This window comes from Apteryx rowi, unplaced genomic scaffold (genome assembly GCF_003343035.1).
Source record: "Apteryx rowi isolate R43461 unplaced genomic scaffold, aptRow1 scaffold_3, whole genome shotgun sequence".
NCBI lineage: Eukaryota > Metazoa > Chordata > Aves > Apterygiformes > Apterygidae > Apteryx > Apteryx rowi.
The window spans coordinates 8,208,863-8,229,226 of record NW_020449418.1 but is presented as its reverse complement, the minus strand read 5'-3'; the positions used below and the strand labels follow the sequence as shown (position 1 = coordinate 8,229,226).

Genomic DNA, 20,364 nt, shown 5'->3' with positions numbered 1-20,364 from the left:
GCGGCGGCGGCCGCCGAAGGAGCACGTAGCGCATGGCGAGCCCGCGAAGGGCGGCGCGACCTTCGGCGGCCGTGACGTCGCCGCCGCCGTAATGCCGGGCAGCGCGGCGCACCAACTACCATAGTGCGCAGAGTAGCGGCGCCCGCACAATGCTGCTGCCTGCCTGCCCTTGCTGCAGGGCCCAGGCTGCGGGCAAATGCCCGGGGCAGGGCGAAAGCCAGCGCCGGCGGGGGGCGGGAGGATGGGCAGCAGAGGGAGCGGCAGGCCCAGGCGCTGGGGACCTCGTGGGGATGACTCAGGGCTGGCGTGAGCCACGCTGCTCTCTAAGGCACTTGCGAGATGGGGAGAAGAGCGGCGGGGGCGTGATCTCGGCGCGGGGAAGCAGGGATGCCTGCCTGCACCGCACCGCACCGCACCGCACCCCACCCCTCGGCGGCTCCCCCCGTGGCAGGGCCGGCAGCGAGTCTGCGCAGGGAGAGGGAGCTTCCCGCCTCCCGGCCTCGCAGCCTGACTCACCCTCACGAGGTGGCCGGGCAGGGCGGCAGGAGCAGCTCTACGCACACTGCTGCCCCCGGCTGCCTGCAGGCTCAGGCGGGCGCTGCTGACTGGCGGTGGCCGGCTGCACCCCAGGTCCAGCCGTGGGCTCTGCAYGCACGAGGCTCTGCTTGGGAGCTTCTTGCGGATGTTGCGCTGGTACCATCTTCTCTGYTTGTACTTGTGCAGCTCCTTGTGGAAAATCTTGTGCTGCATGTGGGGCTTGCAGAGGTCCTGGCAGCCAGGGCAGGGATGGAGAGGGCAGGAGCAGAGCAATGGGGAGAGCAAAAAAAGTGGTAAAAACCCCTGGTGGCAAGGCCCTCCTGTTCCAGCTTTGGGAAGAGAGTGCAGGCTAATGGGTGAGAGACAGGGAGTGAAGGGGGTCCAGACTGCTGCTTCTCATCCCACATCCAGGAGGAGGCTGGAGCCCAGGGGGACAGAGACCCCGAATGACCAGGTCCCTGTGGCTTTGCTGGGTGGAGAGGCAGCCATGCTGCTGGGCTGGGGCAGGAACTGCTACGCCAGCTGCTCCTCTGGGTACACGTTGAGGGGACACAGGGCCACTGGTCTTTGGGGTTCAGAAAGCCCCAGTGCCCAAAGCCAGGCGAAGAGACCTTGGCCTCCCTTATCTTGGCCTTCACTAAAAGCATCAGAACAAGAGGCTGTGCCCTGCTTCGGGTCTGGGAAGCTGAACAGCCCCCCAAGCTGATGCAAGCCCATCCTGTCTCGTTCACCCTGTATCCAGCCCATGCAAACCAGGCAGAGCTTGCACATGCCACCACAGCCCCCATCCTGGTCCCAAACTGCATGGCACTCCCTGCCACACACGCGCTTCTTTGGGGGCTGCCCGTGCCCCAGCTCGAACTGCCGTGAAGAGAGCGCCACCTGGTCTCCCATCCAAGCCGTAACCAGGCGCGACCCTGCTTAGCTTCCCAGACGCCGCTCCCCCACCCACCCCCAAGGAGTCGCTACTGCCCCGTGGGCAGCCCTGCCCTCACCCAAGATGGCGCCGGGCGCCGGAAGCGGAAGCGCGGCCGGGCGGAAGCGGGGCGGGGGTGGGCACGTGGAGCCGGGCGAGCATGGCGCGGTGCGGGCGGCTCCGCTCGGGCGCCGCCGCCAAGCTGAAGCGGTGGCGGAAGGGTCACAGCAGCGACTGCAACCCCGAGACCCGCCGGCACCGCCTGGCCGCGCGCAGCCGCTTCTACAGCCGGCCCGCGGGTGAGGGGCCGGGGCCGGGCCCAGCCTGGGCCTAGGGGTTAGGGGCGGGTGGGGATCTGTGGGTGGCAGGGGTGAGGGGTCAGGGGCTGGCAGGGGTCAGGGGTCAGGGGCTGGCAGGGGTCAGAGGCTGGCAGGGGTCAGGGGCTGTGGGCAGGCCGAGGTAGAGCTGCAGGGCCGAGGTGTAGTCGCTGGCTGGGAGGCTGGGAGCGGGCTGTAGGCAGGCTGGGGCAGCACTGGGCCAGCTGGGGTGCAGGGCCGGGCTGGACCTGTTTGCAGGCCGGGGATGGGAAGGCCGAGCGTGAGGCAAGGGGTCCGTGTGGTCTGGACTGGGGTAGGATCGCTGGTGAGGGACCCCGCTGTCTGGGGTGGCAGCTCCTTCGCTGCTCTTCAGCTGCTCTCGGCATTGCCTGGGCCTGGGCCTTGGCCTTCCCAGGCTCGCGCTGTTCCTCCGGCTGGAGCTGGGACCTGGCTGGCGCCAGGAGGTGCAGGGGTGGGCTGGCTGCGGAGTGCCCCACTGCTTGCCCGAGCTGGTGGGTGCTGGGGTGGATGGTGCGAGGGGGTGAGGTCCTCGGTCTTTCCCTGCACAGCCACAGCCTAGCTGGTGCCTTAGGATAAGCCCTTGGGTCTCCAGCTCCTGAGAGCCCGTGGGATGGGGCAGGCCCTAATGCCAGGCCTGAAGAAAGAGAGCAGGGAGTTGCTCACATGCCAAGCTCCTGCCCTGGGAGGCAGAGAGAAAGCACGAAACTGGGAGGAAAATCACCTCTACAAAGTAACAAGATCTTCTTTTGTTACCTTCACCATAACGCTGGACGTGYGGGCTTGGAGCAGGGACATGCATCTCAGGGCTCCTGTGTAGACATGAGGAACAACCTACAGCAGTATCTGTCACCCTGCCTAGAGCCCAGTGCAAGGCCCCAGCTGGAGCCACCAGGACCTGCTGCAGGGCAGAAAACATAACTTTCCAGCAAAGTAGCTTCATAACATCCCAGTAACGTGACCTTCCAGCAGCTTTGAGTGGAAATGATTTGGGCTTCCAAAAGCATAAGGCCGTGGCTGTAAATGCTGCTGTGGCACCTGGTGCAGAGTGAGCGTCAGGAACATGATACTGGCTCCTGTTCAGCAAATCACACAGTGGAGAAGACAAACCTCACAGCTTCATGGTCTGCAAGGGACTGGATTTTTACAACCCTGCCTGCTGTTGGCAAGGCTGCTCAAGGAGCTCTTTCTCCTGCAGAGAAAGTGCTGCCTGACCTAAATGGAGAACTGCCAGTCTTGCAGCATGCAGATATCCTCTTGCAGCTGGTTGCGCAGTGGTTGGGTGTCTGTGACTCAGGGACGCAAAGCGTGTGTGTTGGCTGCTTGGTTGCCAGGGCTCCAGGCTGAAGATGGGTGGAACAGGGAAAAAGGAGCATCTTGCCATTAAAACCTTGGCACACTGATATGTGTTTTTGAGGGTCCGATGCTCTCCTTGGCTAAAAGAGATGGCTGGACTGCGCTCTGATTTGTCATCACAGGAATAGGAGCTCTTTTGAGTTATTGCTGTCTCCTCTTTTCAGGGGAATGCAGCAGTCACATCCCACATGCTGGAAATCAGCTCCAGTGAGGTTTAGCTGGCTGGGAGGGTGGAAAAGATGGAGCATATAGGGATTTCCAGGCTGAGTGACAGAGCAAGACTGGCAGAACATAACTTGCCAAGCCCTGGAGGTGACTTAGCACCCATCTCCATGGTGCTCAATATGTCTGTTCTTCTCTGGCAGAGAAAAGCAACTTGACAGTGGATGCGGTGAAGCTGCACAATGAGCTGCAGTCAGGGTCCCTGCGTGTGGAGAGGACGAGTGACAGCACTCAGCTCCGCATGGAGCAGGATGATGATGGAGAGGCTGCCACGGAGAAGTCCTCTGGTACCTTCCTGAGCGGGCTGAGTGACTGCACCAACRTCACCTTCAGCAAGGTGCAGCGCTTCTGGGAGTCCAACTCTGCCGCTCACAAAGAGGTACCGGGAGGAGCAGGCTGGGTGTGGGCATGGCCCCCCRGACAGTCGGGCTCTGCTGCAGCCCATTAGGCCAAGAGGACTGACCTGCTCCTCTTGCTGCTCACCTAGATCTGCGCTGTGCTGGCAGCTGTGACGGAGGTGATCCGCTCGCAGGGGGGCAAGGAAAGCGAGACTGAGTACTTTGCTGCGCTGGTGAGTGACTGTCACAGCGAGGAGGCATGGAGGGAGTCGCTGTTGGCAGCCCAGATGTGCACATGGTGACCTGTGCACTCGGGAGGGTTGGTGGTGGAAGGTGCTGTGCTCATGTCTGAAAGGCCCTGGGCATCCTTCGCCAGCAGAGATGCTGCTGGGCTGCTCCTGGCGCTCTGCTGGCTGGGGTTTGCTGGCTGCTGCGGTGGGGCTGGCCTGGATGCTCTTTCTCACCCCTCCTCTGTTCCCAGATGACCACGCTGGAGGCAGTGGAGTCCCCTGAGTCRCTGGCTGCTGTCGCCTACCTGCTCAACCTGGTCCTAAAGCGGTGAGTCCCCGGTTGGCCTGGGCAGCTCTCCCTGCCCCTCACCTGGCCCCATTTTGGGAAAGGAGCTGGCACTGTCTCCCCCCATGCTGATCTGGGGAAGGACTGGACCCTGGCAGCCTCTGTGTGCGGACCCCTGTGTGACTGCTGCCAGCTGCCTGGTCTGTGCACCACTGATGCTTCCCCTCCTCCCCGCAGTGTCCCAAGCCCTGTGCTCATGAAAAAGTTCTCGGACACCTCCAAAGCCTTCATGGGCATCCTGTCCTCGCAGGCCTGCAGCGGCTCCACCTCTGCCCTCCGATGGGTGAGTAGACGCAGGGGCAGCCAGCAGTGCGAGCTCTGTGGTGTCCTGGTGCCTGTGAGGCCAGGGACAAGTCACCGTCTGGGGTCAGGTGGCTGCCTGAGAGCTGGAGTTCAGCCGGCTGCTATGGGTTGGTGCTGGGTGCTCGTCTTGGGGCTGTTGCAGTTCTGGGGGCCGGGGGTCCTATGGGGTGACTCTAATGTCCCTGCTGCTCTCCCCTCGCAGGTCCTTTCCTGCCTGGCCACACTGCTGCGGAAGCAGGACCTGGCAGCCTGGAGCTACCCTGTCACCCTCCAGGTCTATCACGGCTTGCTCAGCTTCTGCGTCCATGCCAAGCCCAAGGTGAGTCCCCAGTGCCCCGGGCTGTGCGGGCGAGGGATGACGTTACCTCTGGGCTCGGTTCTGGGGCTGSCTGTGCTCCCGGGGTCCGTGGCTCCCACACATCTGCATGTTCCCTCCCACAGGTTCGGAARGCAGCTCAGCATGGGGTGTGCTGCGTCCTGAAGGGCAGCGAGTTCATGTTTGGTGACGCGGCCCCTGCACATCACCCTGCGGCTCCATCCACCGCCAAGTTCTGCGTGCGGGAGATTGAGAAAGCTGGAGGTACGGGGCACTGGAGCAAGGGGTCTTGCACCTGCAGAGAGGTGTGGAGGACCCTGTGGCCATGCAGGAATGGGGACGTGAGGGCTGCAGGGTGCCGTGAGTTCAGCCTCTGCTCTGCTCCTGCAGGCACCAAGGAGGCCACRACCACCTTGCACGTCCTGACCCTGCTGCAGGACCTGCTGCCCTGCTTCCCCGTGGCCATGGTGAAGACCTGCTGCGAGACCTTGCTCAGAATCATGACCCTCAGCCAYGTGGTGAGTGTCCCTGTGCCCAGCACGAAGCTGTGCGGGGAAGGCAGGGGGCAGGCCCTGTGCCAGTGCTGTCGACTGTGCCCTGTAAGGGCTCAGACTACCTTGGCTGCTGCCTGGGAAGTCGTGCAGCCTGTAAATAYAGGAGCCATATGCAGAGGAGCCCCTGGGGCAGCTGATGTCTGCTGGCCTGTCTGGCATCAAAGAGGGAGGCCATGGCTAGACGGGGCACAGTTGCAATGGGGCCAGGGTTTCCCATGGGGCTGGCTTGGGCAAAGCTTTTTCTGGGGGTAGAGATGCAGAGTGGGCAAAGGAGCCATCGTCTGCCCCAGAGCCTCCCGTCCTGACGCCGTGTCCTTTGCAGCTGGTGACGGCGTGCGCCATGCAGGCCTTCTACAGCCTCTTCGGTGCCCAGGCCAGCCCGGCCTGCCTGCCAGCCGAGCTCAATGCCCAGATCATCACAGTAAGTGCCGGGTGCTGGAGCGGGGAGGGATGGGGCTGGTGTGACCACTGCACGCACCCGCCTTCTGCCTCCCCAGGCCCTGTACGACTATGTGCCCAGCGTGAATGACCTGCAGCCACTGGTGACCTGGCTGTCCACCATGGAGAGGGCACACATCAACCTGAGCAGGTACGAGCATGGGCTGCTGCTGAGCAGGGAGCAGAGGCTGAGCAGGGCTGGCTCTGTGTTTCACTGGCCTGGACTCTCTCCTCCAGGCTGCAGAAGGACCTGTGCTGGGCTCATCTTCCCCGTCTCTTCTCTACCACCATGAACTGCTTCCTGTCCCCACACTCCCAGGTGGTGTCAACTGCAGCACAGATCCTTGAGGTACTATGCATGGGCACCTCTCTCAGCTCGGCTGCTCTGGGGGGGACAGTTGCCCTGGTCCTTGCTGGAGGCCAGACTGGGGTCTCTGTCTAGGGTTTTGGGACTTGCCTGGGGCCAGTGGGCTCCTCTGTGCTTGGACCTGCCCCTCTGTGCCTGCTAGGCCCTGTCCTGGGGGATCCACAGTCCACTGCTAACCCCCATTTCCTTGGCTACTGTTGCAGAACCTCCTGAGTGAGTGTGTTGCTCCCCACATGGGTGACCTGGGCACCGTCTCTGCGTCTGCTCCAGCCCCTGCCTCTTACCTCTGCAAGATGTTCAGGTGAGGAGTGGTGGGGGTGTGGGAAGGGCTCTCCCCATGGGCCCAGCTGAGCTCTGCCTGGCCTCTGCCTGGTCCCTGATCACTGCTGGCAGGCTCTGGTTGGCACAGGCAGTGCCAGCACTAGGTTGGGCCATGCCAGTGTCACCTTCTCCCTCTCTTTTCTCACCAGGGCAGTGGAGGATGGCCTGACGTATCGTTTTCATGCAGCATGGGCCGATGTGCTGCAGGTGCTGGAGATTTTCTTTGAGGCATGTGGGAAGCAGTGCCATCCCATAATGAAGAAGGTGAGCAAGGCTGGGAGGGTGTGAAGGTAGTGGTCATCTATGGGGCTGAGCTCAAGGTGTCTTGCAGCATGGAGCAGAGTCAGATGAAGTGGCTGCTCTGCTGTCTGGGCTGCGTTACCTGCTCTAGCTGCAGAGTGGGGCCATCGCAGTGCCTGCCACCCCGCCTGGACATGGGGAGGTCGTGCGCAGCCCTGGGACTTGGTGTGCAGTTGGCACAGAGATGCACAGCGCAGCTGGCATCCCTGGGCAAGAAYAGTGAGTGATGTGCTCAGTCCCTCTGTGTCTCCACTGTGACTGTCCTGCCCTGTCCCCACAGTGTCTCCAGTCCCTGTGCGACCTACGTCTCTCCCCACACTTCCCTTACACCGCAGAACTGGACCAGGCGGTGGGGGCCGCTGTGAGCGCCATGGGTCCAGAGGTGCTGCTGCAAACTGTGTCCCTGGAGATAGATGGCAAGGAGTGAGTACAGCCGTGCAATGCCCTCACCACAGGGGAGCCGGTCCTGCTGCCAGCTCCTGGTAGTGGAGGACACTTGTCTCCAGCTGGGAAACCTTTTCTCCTTAGCTGCCAGGGTTTGGTGGTACCCTTTGCCCCTGCCYAGACTGGGCACCTTCTGCAGAACAGGGAACTCGGGAGTCCTGGCTGCCTGCTCTTCTCCATCCTTCACTGCTGTTGAAGGCCCTGAGCAGACCCCCTGCCTCCCCATCCCAGAAACTGAGATCCTTTCTAGCTTCCTTGCTTGGCCCTGGCCTGCGGCTGCGCTATGTCAGCAGTGGATGGCTCTGGCTGACGGTCCGGTCTGTGCTCAGGGAGGAGTGAGAGGAGGAGGAGCGTGTGCGACACCTCCCCAGCCCTCTCCCAGCCTCAGGCTGCTTTCAGCTTAGGGTTCCCTGAGCAGAAGGTGCTTCTGCACTTTCTCTGACCTCTCCGTGAGCCACTGCAAATGGCTGGTATGTGCAACATCTTTTGCAGGGTGCCATCCTCTCACTTCCTTTCCTTCTTACTTGTTCCATTTCCTCCCAGTTCTTGTACTGGGAGATGACCAACTGTCAGTCCCCGTCTGTCATGCTGGCGATTTTGCAGCCACTGTCATGKTCCTGTTTGGTCCCCGTGCTGCACTGGAGGCATTTGACTCTTCTGAGCTTCCCCATCCCCAGCTTTGGTGCTGGATGAAGGTGTCCCGTGCCCCGGGGCTGGTGCTGGCGGCACCCTGTGCTCCCCTCACCTGTGCGTTCCCTCCCCAGGGAGACACTGGATTTCCCCCGCAGCTGGCTCCTGCCTGTGCTGCGGGACTACGTGCAGGACGCGCGGCTCGGCTTCTTCACCAGCTACTTTCTGCCCTTGGCAGCCACGCTGAAAAGCAAAGGTGAGGAGGGGTGGTGTGGCAGGGGCCCCGAAGGGTGCAGCCCTGGGCTCCTGGGAGCCCCGGTGTGCTCTCTGGGACCTCCCTTTCTTGGGGCAGAGCCAGACTTGGCCACCTCTGCTCTGCTCATCTCCCCCTTCTCTTCTGCAGCCCTGGAGCTTGCCCAGGCTGGGAAGAGCCTGGAGTCGAAGATCTATGACACACTGCAGTGGCAGGTAACAAGGGGTGCCAGGACTGCTGCCGTGGGGTGTTAGTGATGCCCTGGGAGGGGAGGGTGCTGGTGTCCAACTTCCTCCTTTGACTTTCAGGTCTGGACCCTGCTGCCTGGCTTCTGCATCCGCCCCACGGATGTGGTGGTGGCCTTCAAGGGGCTGGCTCGCACCCTGGGCATGGCCATCAGCGAGCGCCCGGACCTCCGCCCCACCGTGTGCCAGGCCTTGCGCACCCTCATCCACAAGGGCTGCGAGACAGGTTGGGGGGAGATGCTGGCAGTGTGGTGAGGGGGCTCCCGGCAGAGTGGGGTCCTGCATGGGGCACAGTGGGGGCTCCCTTTGCAGGTGGTCCCTGTCCTCTGCAGTGACCTGCTGTGGGGGAYGTCAGGTCTGACAGCCCCACTGATCCACGCAGCTCGTTGTCCTCTCCCTAGATGCAGAGCGGGCGGAAGTGGGTCGCTTTGCCAAGAATTTCCTGCCCATCCTCTTCAACGTGTACAGCCAGCCTGAGGAGGACGGGGACAGCAGTGCACAGCGCCGCTCYGTGCTGGACACTGTCCGGGCTTACCTGACCATCACAGAGCCGCAGGTGAGGGGGCCTGGGGAAAGGGGGGTGGCTGTGCTGGGCAGACCAAAACGTCCCAGCCAGACCCAGCCTAATGGGGCTGGTGGGTTCATGATTGGGAAGACAGAAACAAGCTGGGCAGAGGGCAGTCCCTTCCCTGCCCAAATCCTTTCCCAAGCTTGCAGCTGCATGTGGAGCATCATATGTGAGCCCCTATTGAATTTGTCCAGCCCTTTTGGACCCGCTGATGTTTGGGTCTTCACAATGTCCTGTAGCAATGCTTCCCCCRGGTGGACTGCACGTTCATGGAAAAGTACTCCCTTCAGTCCGTTCTGAACCTGGTCCTGGCTGCAGCAARGATTGCCTGAGTTGCTGTGTTGTCAGTTTGCTCCTGGGGCTGTAGCACGACAGTCAAGTTAGCACGTGCAGTTCTGCAGGGCCCCTCAGGCCCTGGGCTTGCTGCAGAGCCCAGCAGAGGAGTAGGGTGGTGGGCACCAGGAAAATGAGACCAAAGTCAGGGTGCCCGTCACTGTGCAGATGGGAGCTGTGCTGCAGAGCTCCCAGCCTGAGCCCAAGTGCATGTGGGGGCAGGAGGGGGAGCCCTGCTGACSCTGTGCTTGTCCTGCAGATGGTGTGCGGGTTCCTGCAGAAAGCCAGCGAGAAGCTGACCAGCCCCGAAAGCTCAGAGTTTGCCAGGTAATACCCAGGGGCTGGGGCTAATGGGTAAAGCTGCTGTCTTCCTCTAGCCAGGCAGCACTAGGGCGCTTGTACTGTCCCATGGGGAAGTGCTGCTGTCCTGCATCAAACCAGGCTTGCAGATGGAGTCCCAGCGTTGTGGAAGAGCATTAGTGACCTGCTAATCGTCTCTCTTCTTCAGACTCTCCATCCTGGATCTGATCGTGGCAATGGCACCCTACGCTGACGAGCAGTCCCTGGACTCCCTGTATCGCACCATCCAGCCTTCCCTCCAGGTGAGTTGGCTCCCGGCCCCCACAGGTGCAAGGAGAGCAGCAGGACACCTTCCCCACAAAGGAGGGAGATGATGGGTTATGCTCCTCCAGCCCACATGCAAACCAAGTAGCAGGTTAGGATGAGGCTGGGGGCACACACCAGACCATGCTCTCCTCCTGGTCTGCTGGAGGRGCGGGATGGGACTGTGGCTGTGCTCACTGGGGTCTGCTTGCTGCGAGCTTGGAGCCATGCTGCTGTCGAGCTGAGCAGGTGCTGCAGGACAGGTCTCTGCTGGGTGGTGTAGGGTGCTGCAGTAGTCCCTAAGGACGCTGTGCTGAGGAGCTGCCCTGATGGACACGGCGTGGTGGTTGTCCCTGCAGAGCAAGGAGCGCAGCGTGCAGAAGAAGGCGTACCGTGTGCTGGAGGAGGTGTGTGCTGCCCCCCATGCTCCCTGCCAGGCCTTTGTCCACTCACACCTGGAGGATCTGCAGACAACACTGCTGGACTCGCTCAAGAGTGCAGCATCTCCGGCCAAGAGGGTGAGAACGAGGGCTGCTGGGGCAGAGCTCAGCTACTGTGAGGAGGGAACAGGGAGGGCTGCGAGGGCAGCCGGGTGCGTGCCCCTGGGTCTAACAGCGCTGGCGGTTTCTCTCCCCAGCCCCGGCTGAAGTGCCTGTTYCACATCGTGAAGCAGCTTTCTGCAGAGCACGAGCCCTTTATCACTGCCTTGGTCCCAGAGGTGAGCATGTGCAAGGGGAGCCTGGCCAGTTCTGGCTGCGGGGGTGGCAGTGGGGTTTTGACGTGCATCTGTGCCTCCAGGTGATCCTGTGCACCAAGGAGGTGTCGGTGGGGGCCCGGAAGAACGCCTACCTGCTACTGGTGGAGATGGGGCATGCCTTCATCAGCTTTGGGCCCACCCCACCAGGTGAGCTGCTGCCACAGCTTCTGGCAGCTCTGCAACCCCTGCTCTGCTTGCTCAGCCCCAGGGAGAGTCAGACCCATGGCCAGCACCCCACTCGCATGCAGAGAGCGGAGCCCCAATGCTAGAGGCTGGTGCTGAGGTTGCAGGGCATGAAGAAAAGCACCTGCCTGCTGAGATGGGCCAGAAAGGCCACTGGGCACAGGAAGAACAGGGTCCTGAGTTGCACCTTTCTTGCAGAGGCCATGCAGCGGTTCCTGCTCCTGGTCTACGCGGGGCTCACGGGCTCGGTCACCATGATCAGCTGCACGGTGCTGGCACTCACCCGCCTGTTCTTCGAGTTCAAAGGTGAGTGCGGGCAGGAGGGCCGGGGTGCCGGGATAGCACTGCCCCACAGCGCAGGGTTCGCTGTCCGAGAGCTCCCCAGGCTGTAGGGGCTAGCCCCTCTCCTGTGCCAGGCACCAGGGCTCTGGCCTGCGCCCAGCGCTGCTGGCGGGGCTGGTGCAGGCACTTTTAGGTCTGCTGGGGAGGGCACTGTCCTGGGCAGTGGGACAAGGAGGGTGCTGRGAGGAAGGAGGCTGGCTCTGGCTGAGCCCTGCTGTGGTTGCAGATCACATGGGGCTGAGCGTGGTGGAGCAGCTCCTGCAGAATGTGTGCCTGCTGCTGGGCTCTCGCACGCGGGACGTGGTGAAGGCGGCCCTGGGCTTCCTCAAGGTCGTGCTGCTGCTGGTTGACGCCAAACTGCTCACCAAGCATGTCCAGACAATGGTGAGACCCCAGCATGGGCACCTGGAGGGGGGTGGCAGAGCAGAGCCTTGGGCTGCCTTGGGACTGGTATCCCCAGGGGCATCCCCAGCTGCATCCTGCTTCTGCCTGGGAGCTGAGGGCCCAACCCTGATACCAATGGCTGAGAAAGCAGTGAGGAAGCCCTTCTCCTGCATGCTGGCATGGATCTGCCAGAGCCTCCCCATGACTCAGCTCTGCCATCAGGGAGTCTTCCCTGTGCCCGTGCCTGGGACAGCAATGGGTACTGGCAGATGGCAGCAGGGTGCTGAAGTGGTGTAGGTGAGCAAGGTCAAGAAGGCTGTGCAGGGGCAGGGTGGGAGATTGGGTGCCCTTGGCAGAGGTGCTCTGAGCTTGAGGGTTTCTCTGTCCTGGCAGCTGGAGGCCGTGGGGAACCTTTCGGACGACATGAGACGTCACTTCCGCATGAAGCTGCGCAACCTCTTCACCAAGTTCATCCGCAAGTTTGGGTGAGCTGAGGATGCTGGAGGGGCCCTGGGCCACCCCACAACTTGTTGAAGCAGCACTGGGGGCAGTGAGGGAGTTCCCTGGGAAGTGGTATGGGAGGAGGTGGTGCTGTCCTGCGTGTGGGGGGAGCTTGGGCGGTGATTGCTCTCTGTGCCCYGCTCAGCTTCGAGCTGGTGCAGGGGCTGCTGCCAGCTGAGTACCACAAGGTGCTGGTGAACGTCCGCAAGGCCGAAGCCCGGAACCGCAAGCAGCGTGCCCTGAGGCAGGCAGCAGCGGACGCGGATGAAGAGGAGGCACCRCTACAGCCCAGAGGAGACAGGTAAAGATGGACCAGAGCAGCCCTGCCAGAGGGTGTGGTGCTGGATCCGCTCCACTGATGCCTTTAGAGATACTGGGGGCATCTCTGGAGTGAGGCTTCCCATGTGCCAGGGAGCAGGCAGGGCACCGGGGCTGGGCTTGTTCTGTTTCTATCATCCTCTCTGCCTCTTGCCCAGCATCGAGGAGATCCTGGCTGACTCAGAGGAGGAGGAGGAAGAGGAGGAGCGCCGGGGCAAGGAGTGGAAGAAGCAGTCATGGCAGAGGGGACAGGCCTGGCTGAAAGAAGGGGAAGAGGATGAGCCCCTCAACTTCCTGGACCCCAATGTGTCCCAGCGGGTGCTGGGTGAGGAGCACGGCCTCGCATGTGGCTGGGGTGGGAGCTGGCATGATGCACCGGGGCCTTGGCATACAACCCCCCCTGGCACGTGGGCTCTGCCCCAGCCCCTGACTTGTCTCTCTGTGTGCAGCCACTGAGCCAGGCACCAAGCAGTCCAAAGGAGTGAGCCATGACTTCCAGGTGTCTGAGGATGGGCGCTTGATCATCCAAGAGGAGGAAGAGGAGGTGGACGATGATGAAGCCAGAGGTACTACCTGGGCTGGCAGGTGGCCACACTACACTTGCTCTGGTTCTCTGTTTTTTTTCCTGCCCACCCACATGTGGGAACTTGGGGGAAGGTGGTAGAGGTGGCAGGGATTGGTGTGGCCTTGTGTTACAAGGTGCAAGGCCCTGCCGGGGCTGCTGGCACGCAGGTGAGACTGTCTCCACCACCATCGGGAGGGTGTTGGAGGGGACACAACCATCTGTGCTGTGGGATATCCACTTGGTAGAGGCACTCTGCTCCTGGCAGCCTGCTACAGAGGCTGGCACAGTACAGGAGCACACCTGTACCTGCATCCTGCACTGACCCTGCTGTCCTGTGCTGTAGGAGCAGATGAGGAGATGGCAGATGTGCTGCAAGAAGTGGGTCTTCGCAGTGTGAGTACAGAGCTTGTGGTCTGGAGGAGATGGTGGGGTGGGCTYGGCTGGGCTGAGCCCCTGTCTGTGCTGCGGCAGATGCAATTCTGGCCGAGAGGCCGGTGGGGACACCAGGCAAGCAGCAGCTTCTTGGAGAAGATGYGGGAGGATGGCCTGGGTCAGGGGATGTGCGCAGAGAGTGTGGAAGGCCTCTGGGTCCCCATGGGAGGAGGCAGGAGGCTCTTTGTGCCTGATAGAGATCGCAGATCTGTGGGGGAGCAGGACAGTAAGGACAAGCCAGTTGCAGGGTCCCCTCTTCCTCTTTCTGCAGAAGAAAAGCCAGAAGCGTCGGTTTAGAGAGGAGCCAGACGATGAGGAGACGGAGTCTGGGGCCTACCCTCAATACAGAGGTAAGCCGCCTGCTCTGCGGCTCTCCAGGGAGCCAGAACCATGTACTGTTACTGCTGGGCTGCTGCAAAGTGGCAGGAGCTGAGGTTTTTGCCCGTGTGAAATTTTCCCACTTTTCTGCTTCTCTTCTCTCCTCACACCTAAGAGCTAGAGGCAAAAAGGGAGCAGCTCTCCCAACCCCAGTTCCTTCTTGTGTTGGAGCTGGGAAGGAGCCTGGGCCTGGCCCTGGGACCCCCCTTCTGACACACACATTCCCTGTTTTCCAGCTGGAGGCTCTGGGATCCACCGGCAACTGGGCAAGGAGCCAGCCTTTGGTGCAGAGTACAGATCYAAGGTGAGGGCCCCAGGGGGACGCAGGGCTGCGGTGAGGGATGCCTTGGGCTCTGGTGGGGCAAGCGCTCCATCAGGGATGCACTGGCAGGGCAGGTGCAGGGTTGCTGTTGGCCTGGGGGGGCAGGAAGCACGGCTCTTTGCTGGGCTCTGGTCCAGGGCTGCCGAAGCTGGGGGATCTCAGCTCCGAGGGGAGTCGCCAAACGCTCGGTTCCTGTGAATGTTTCCAGCCCATCTTGTCCTTGCTACTGTCCTGCCCTTGCTGTGCCCAGTGTCTGCTCGCAGCAGGTGTCTGGTGCTGTGTCTCAGGGTGGGAAATCTGGCCCCAAGGRCCTTGTGCTCGGACTGTGTGCCAGGGTTGCCCCAGAATGGGTGCAGGTGTCTTTGTGCTGCATCTTCTGCCATGCTGGTATCTCCCACAGAAAGGCAAAGGCGACGTGAAGAAGAAGGGCCAGCTGGACCCATATGCCTACATCCCGCTGAACAGGGCCAAACTCAACAGAAGGTGGGTCTAGCTGGGAAGGGCACAGGGTGGGCAACAGGACTAAAGCCAGCTTCAATCCTGCTCTGCTTTGTTACGATTGCCTGGGGGTCTGGGAACTCTCCACTGGCYTCTGTGCTGCTCTTTGCAGAGCTTGGAGCAAGCCTGTGCCCAGTGCCTGGGCTAACCCAACCTTGTGTTCCTCTCTCCCCCTAGGAAACAGGCAAAAATGCAGGGACAGTTCAAGGGCCTGATGAAGGGGGCCCAGCGCGGGGCCCAGGCCGGCCGCAGGAACCGTCCAAAGGACCGTCGCCCCTGAGGAGCCTCGGACGCTCTGTCTGCACCTGCCCAAGGAGTGACGACACCCTGTCGCGTCTGGGCACCAGGAGACGGGGTCTCGTGTGGGGACAAGGGGGAGACTCCTCTGCAGGAGGTGGCCTGTGCCTGCTTGAGCCTCCCAGGGAAGCCACCCCATCGCATTACAGACTCACGGCCCAAGCCCTGTCCTCCCGTGCTGAGAGGAAGGCGCCGGGTTGCCTGACACTGCCCAGGGGCCCCGTTTGGTGTGTGTGTGTGTGAGAACGAGCAAGTGATGTGTAATGAATTCTCTGTAGTGATAAATACTCACTGTTCCTATCCAGCCTTGATTCCTCCTGTCCTTCCCATAGGAGCTGTATGCCCTGCAAACGCTTTCTGGTTGGCAGAAACTACTGCAGCCTCACTGTGCTGCCCTTTCTCTTACCCRTGAGAACTGAGACAGGCCCTTTCCTCTGCTCTGACCACTTCTCACCAACTGGACCTGAACAGCACAAGCAGTCCTGGACCTTTAGCTGCTCAGATATTTCAGGTTGACCTGAGCATCCATTTTTACCCAGTTACTTCTGCTAGTGTTGGCCAAAGTGCCCTGGAAAAAACAAGGATGGAGTTGACAGCAGTGGATACACAACAGCTCTGGGATGCAGGTCCTGTGGGAAATGGTTCACACTGTGAAAAACATGTATTTATGAACATATCTGGTTTTCCTTTCTTCTTCTGTATTAAAAAGCTTTCAGTCCTTTGTCATTTCCTATCATGGTAACTCACATGCTGGAATTACAGTGCTTCTCAATCTTGTCATGAGCCAAACAGATTGTGCTTGTTCAGCCTCTTACTGCAGGCTTCTTTCTGTAGGCTGAAAATCCAGTTTTGTGGCTCTCTTTTGTGCTTTTTTATTTTTCAAGATCCTTTTAAAAGCCTGGGTGTGGAGGGAGGAGCTCTTGTGCTAGTATTGCTTGTGCCTTACCAGGAGCACTGTCTCCTTCCTGCTTCCCCACCCAGGGATTTCACTGCACCGCTGTGCACAGGGCTGTGTGGAGGTGCTGCTGCTCTAATCCTGCCACCTATTCACTGTTGCTGACCTGAAGGGTCCCATTCCCCCAGTTTTGGAACTTGCTTTGTATTTCTTATTCCTACCTGGAAATACTGCATTTGTATGGGTCCAGTCCTGGCTGTCCTGTGGGGCAGCCTGTGTTACTGCCCCCAATCTTCTTTAGTGTTGCAGCAGTCTTTACAGTCTTAGCAGCAAAGATTTTTATTATCTGGTCCATGGGGTAAGTATCGAAAATTAGCACATCAAGAACATAGCCCTGAGGGTTCATCACTAAAATTGTCATGTTATAGCCTAGACTTACTCAAATCTTCCTCCCTCAAAGAAAGAAAGCCTCAAGCCAACAAAGAAAAACTGTACTCCAGGGAGGAGGAAGAAAGAAAAAAGCCCAGGCATCCTGGAGACGGAAGGGTTCTTCCCTGCCTCCCCGCGCACAGGTACACTCCCCGGCCACATCCTCCCTGCCTGCAGCGCTCCGTGTTACTGATAGAAATGGAGCCGGGGAAGCAAGGACCCGTCCTCGCAGGAGCRGATGGGACTGCAGCCCTGGCAGCCTCCAGCAGAGCCTCCTCGCCATGTCCAGGTCTACACRCACCTTCCTGAGACCTCCTCCTCCACCTCCTGAGGGTCAGGACGGGAGGGACAGACAGCAGTCACCTTCCTGCAAACCCCGAGGGAGCTCCCTGAAGGAGAGACAGCCTTCAGCCAGGGAGAGGATGGGCAGCTGAAACTCCTGCACCAAAGCTGTGGTGTGTCATCTGTGAGGCCCAACGCTAGCCCAGACCGTTACACCTGACTCCAAAACCAGGGTCTCTGTTGGCCAACACCCATAACACGTGGCTCCAGGCCCTTCAGAGCCATCTGTCTTCTTGCTCTTTTCTAACTCTCTTTCCTCCTTGGAGATGGGGCCTGGAGACGGCTGTAGCTAATTCATTTAAAAGCTCCAGATTATTCACTGTATTGTTCTTCATTTGCATGTTGTTGCTTAAATTAGTGCGTGCCTGTGTGGAACAGAAGAGTTTCATTAGCACAGAGGATGGTGTTCGCCTGAACTGGTGTCCAGAGAATAGATTCTTCTGCAACAACATCTTGTTAATCAGCTAATTAATCATGTAACGCAGCAGCAACCCAGGAGAGGAGACGTCGCCATACCCGCGGAGGCTGGCTCCAAGTCAAGCCTGCTCCCCAGCACCACCTGCCCCAGGTGGGGAGCAGAGCTGCATCCCCAGGTCCTGCTGGAGTCCAGGAGCGGCTCCCTGCTATGGGGCAGGGCGGGGGGTGATGTGGGGCCAAGCCTCCCACGGGCACCACAGATATTTTGCAGCTACCCCAGAGGGGTCCAAAATGGGGTGCTGGAGAGGACTCCGCAGCCTGGTGCAGGGGTCTGATGGAGGTCCGCACAACTGTGTGACACAGTGGGGAAGGGGTGTTTGGGGCCTYTTACGGGGTAAAAATGAGGGGCATCCCAGGAAAGGGGGAGGGGGCAGATGAGCTGAGAGCTATTTTTTCATGCAGCGCGGGGTTAAACCGTGGACCTGCTTTCYGCAGGATGCTGTGCGTACCCACGGYGTTATCGGTTACATTCATGGATGAAAATGCCACCAGGGGCTTTTGGACTTGCAGATACCACCTGCAAATGGGGAGGTTTCCAGGTGGCAGCTTGGCCAGGCAACCCCGGGTCTGGCTGCTGCTGCACCCTGGTACAAAAGTCAGGATTCAGTGTGCACCCAGGTGCAGGAATAGGAGAACCATCCCGGGGGGCAGCAGCATAAGAGGAACCTCCGTGTTTATCCTAAAATGATTGGCAGTAAGATAATTAAGTGTGGAGGTTGAAAATGCCAAGGGACCACTCCAGCTAAAATCCAGTCAATTAAAAAAAAAAAAAAGTCAGTTTAATTTCTAGTCCCCGCAGCACTCTGAGCTGCAGTTTCCCTTTGTGTTTCTAAAAAGTTTTTTTTTTTTCCTTTTCCTGGTTGCTACCTGAAAACCTTGTGCAAACCCTGGTGGTGCGAGGGTGCAGGTGTACAGGGACCCTGGCTGAGGGCACGGTGGGTACTTCCCCACACAAGGGAAGAAACAAATCTGCTTATTTCCTGCTCCTGATGGTTTAATTTTAAATTAAATTTAAATTAAACTAATTTTCACTGACTGTGTGTTTGGGGGGGGCACTGCTCAGGGGTGCCGGGGCCATGAGGAGGGGGAGAGGAGCCGGTGTGGAGGCGGCGGGGCGGGGAGGGTGGTGCGGCACCTGCCGGGTGCTGTCCCCGAGGCCGCCGGGGCTGCGGGCGAGGCCGCCAGGGCGCCGCCCTGCCGGGGAACACACCGGGCCCCTGGGCATGGCGGCCTACAACTCCCGGCATGCCTAGCGTGGCGGACAGCCGTTGCCCTCCCCGCCGTGCGCGCGGATCGGCCGTTGCCCGTTCGAACCGGCCAATGGCGGTGGGGCGGCGCCGGCTCCAGCCAATGGCGAGCCGAAATCTGGCAGGGGCGGGGCCGAGGGGGTGGTGCGGCGGGCCAATGGGGAGGCGGGGCGGCAGGTATGAGATGGCGGCGGGAGCGCGGGCGCCCRGTGAACGGCGCGGCGGCAGGTAGGAGCGGCGTCATGCCCGGGCACCAGCCCGCTTCCCACCCCATTCCCCCCGGCGCGGCCCCCCTCGTTCCTCCCCTCCTTAGTGTCTTGGTTATGGTAACGGCCACTGTCTGCCCGGCCCTTGCTGTCCCACCGCGCTGCGGCCCCTTGCCTGGCTCCAGCCCTGCCGCTGCCTCGCCCGTTGCCTGGCCGGTCGCAGGCACCGCACTGCGGTCACCGCACTGCGGGCACTACACGCCGCATGCACTGTCCCGGTGGCAGCGGTTTGCTGGCAGGCAGGAGCCCCGCAGGCACATCTCTCCCTCGGCCCGCCCATTGCGGTGCTTCCCTTTGCGCCAGGATCTCGCTATTCCTCGCTTTCCCCCCCTCTCCACCCCCGGTATTGCTGCAGCCGCTCCCGTCGCTGGGGATCCCACGGTGCGGGTGTCGTTACCTGCCCCCCCGCACCGCCCCGGCGCTGCTCACCCCGTGCGTGTCCCTGCTGCGCCGGGCAGCCCCCCGGGGATGGACCGTGCCATGCCACCAGGTACTTCACTCGTCCCGTGGGACAGACCCAGGCTGGGCCCCTGTGTGAACCTCCGTGTTGGTTTGCTGCACTTGGGYTCCATCCCCCCGGGACCTCGGTCCTGCAGTCCCTCTGTTCCTGTGGGATCAGCCTGAGCAGCTGGGGAATGCTTACCACAGCATCCCTGTGGTGCATTGCAGGGGGGAAATATCTCCTTGTCCTGTAAGGCTGTGCTCTAAACCACCTACCCGTGAGCAGGAAGACTATTCCCATAGGGAACTGTGTCCCTACCCTCAAGTTATCAAAAGTGAAAGCCCACCTAGCAGCTTTGCTCCTGCTTTGATGCATTCACTCCCTGCCTGCAGAGGCACGAGATGTGCTGTGGCTAGGCTGGCTCGTTTCTCCTGCAGCTGCAGAGTGAGACCTAATGCTGAGTGCTTGGCAGTTGCAGGGTTTGGTAGGGTGATGGCACTATATAGACTTGCTTCACAGCTAAGCCTCTCTTTCTTGTGCTTTGTCCACTCTGCACACATTACTCTGAATTTCCAAATACAGGCACTCTGTAAGGTCAGCGTGATTCACCTTTGAGTACTTTTATATGTCTAACCATTTTGTGATAGCTGCCAATAAAACAGTTGTGAATGTACAAGCACCTTGCTGGAACAATGTTCTGGGATGACTGCTGAAAGGTTGTAATATCCTGMCCCCAGTATGTGTGGTGAGGTGCTGCAGACTGAGTTTTCCTTGACTGGTAATTCGTGTGGACTTGTAAAATAAATTGTCTGAAGGGTGATGCCTGRTGCCCAGCCTGAATCCCAGTGGTGCTGTCCTGTTGTCTGTGGAGTGGGACCCATATCTGATGTCACTTGCTGTGCTTATCGCCTGGGGGACCTGCTATGGCCCCCAGGGTGGGGGGCTGAGCATTGCTGAGCACAGCGGGGAGGGACAAAGGTAGCACTCTGCGCTCAGTGCAACACACTTGAGCAGGGAGTGCCTAACATGCTGAACCTGGCAGAGGGGTAAGTACACTTTGTGCAGGTGGTGCTTGGAGCACTCTTTTGGGTAAAGCATTTTAAATGTGTCCTGGATCAGTCTGAATGATTGCATTTCTTTGCTATGTGCTGACAGTTGCCTTTGGGATGTAACCCCTAGCTCTACCTACCCTCTCACAAGCAATTGTGTTAAAGCAGAGCCTGAAGTACAAGTTTTACTCCAGCACTTTGTCAGCCACAAATACTACTAGCAAATTCATCTCTTGCTTTGCAGGTCAACCACCACAAAGTATTTAAAACCACACACACACACAC

General features: G+C 60.2%; 2 protein-coding genes across 3 annotated transcripts in view; one reads left to right on the top strand and one right to left on the bottom strand.

The window, feature by feature from the left end:
- Window positions 1-1,475, bottom strand: part of LOC112967960 — a 1,639-nt gene extending 164 nt beyond the window's left edge. The window contains exons 1-2 of the mRNA XM_026069684.1: window positions 1,149-1,475; window positions 33-768 (exon numbers count right to left, since the gene is read on the bottom strand). Of these exons, the coding sequence (XP_025925469.1) occupies window positions 33-768; window positions 1,149-1,343 (931 nt within the window). The 5' untranslated portion in view covers window positions 1,344-1,475. The remainder of the gene's footprint in view (window positions 1-32; window positions 769-1,148) is intronic.
- Window positions 1,476-1,588: 113 nt separating this feature from the next.
- Window positions 1,589-15,709, top strand: RRP12 (ribosomal RNA processing 12 homolog). 2 transcript variants are annotated; one of them, XR_003254190.1, is made up of 35 exons: window positions 1,589-1,752; window positions 3,510-3,745; window positions 3,854-3,937; window positions 4,186-4,262; window positions 4,458-4,563; window positions 4,786-4,902; window positions 5,025-5,163; window positions 5,290-5,417; window positions 5,776-5,874; window positions 5,951-6,042; window positions 6,129-6,240; window positions 6,462-6,559; window positions 6,729-6,843; window positions 7,160-7,302; window positions 8,088-8,209; window positions 8,357-8,421; window positions 8,515-8,677; window positions 8,853-9,007; window positions 9,612-9,679; window positions 9,861-9,954; window positions 10,315-10,473; window positions 10,593-10,673; window positions 10,754-10,859; window positions 11,094-11,201; window positions 11,464-11,621; window positions 12,015-12,106; window positions 12,268-12,423; window positions 12,599-12,765; window positions 12,890-13,006; window positions 13,349-13,398; window positions 13,709-13,787; window positions 14,052-14,119; window positions 14,538-14,620; window positions 14,813-15,159; window positions 15,265-15,709. XR_003254190.1 is itself a non-coding variant. In XM_026069842.1 (34 exons), the coding sequence occupies exons 1-34, from the start codon at window positions 1,614-1,616 to the stop codon at window positions 14,913-14,915; spliced, it is 3,879 nt and encodes a 1,292-aa protein (XP_025925627.1). In that variant the 5' UTR covers window positions 1,589-1,613; the 3' UTR covers window positions 14,916-15,709. The 2 variants fall into 2 exon arrangements, 1 of the variants encoding a protein (XP_025925627.1); XM_026069842.1 differs by having other exon boundaries at window positions 14,813-15,709.
- The last annotated feature ends 4,655 nt before the right edge of the window (window positions 15,710-20,364 follow it).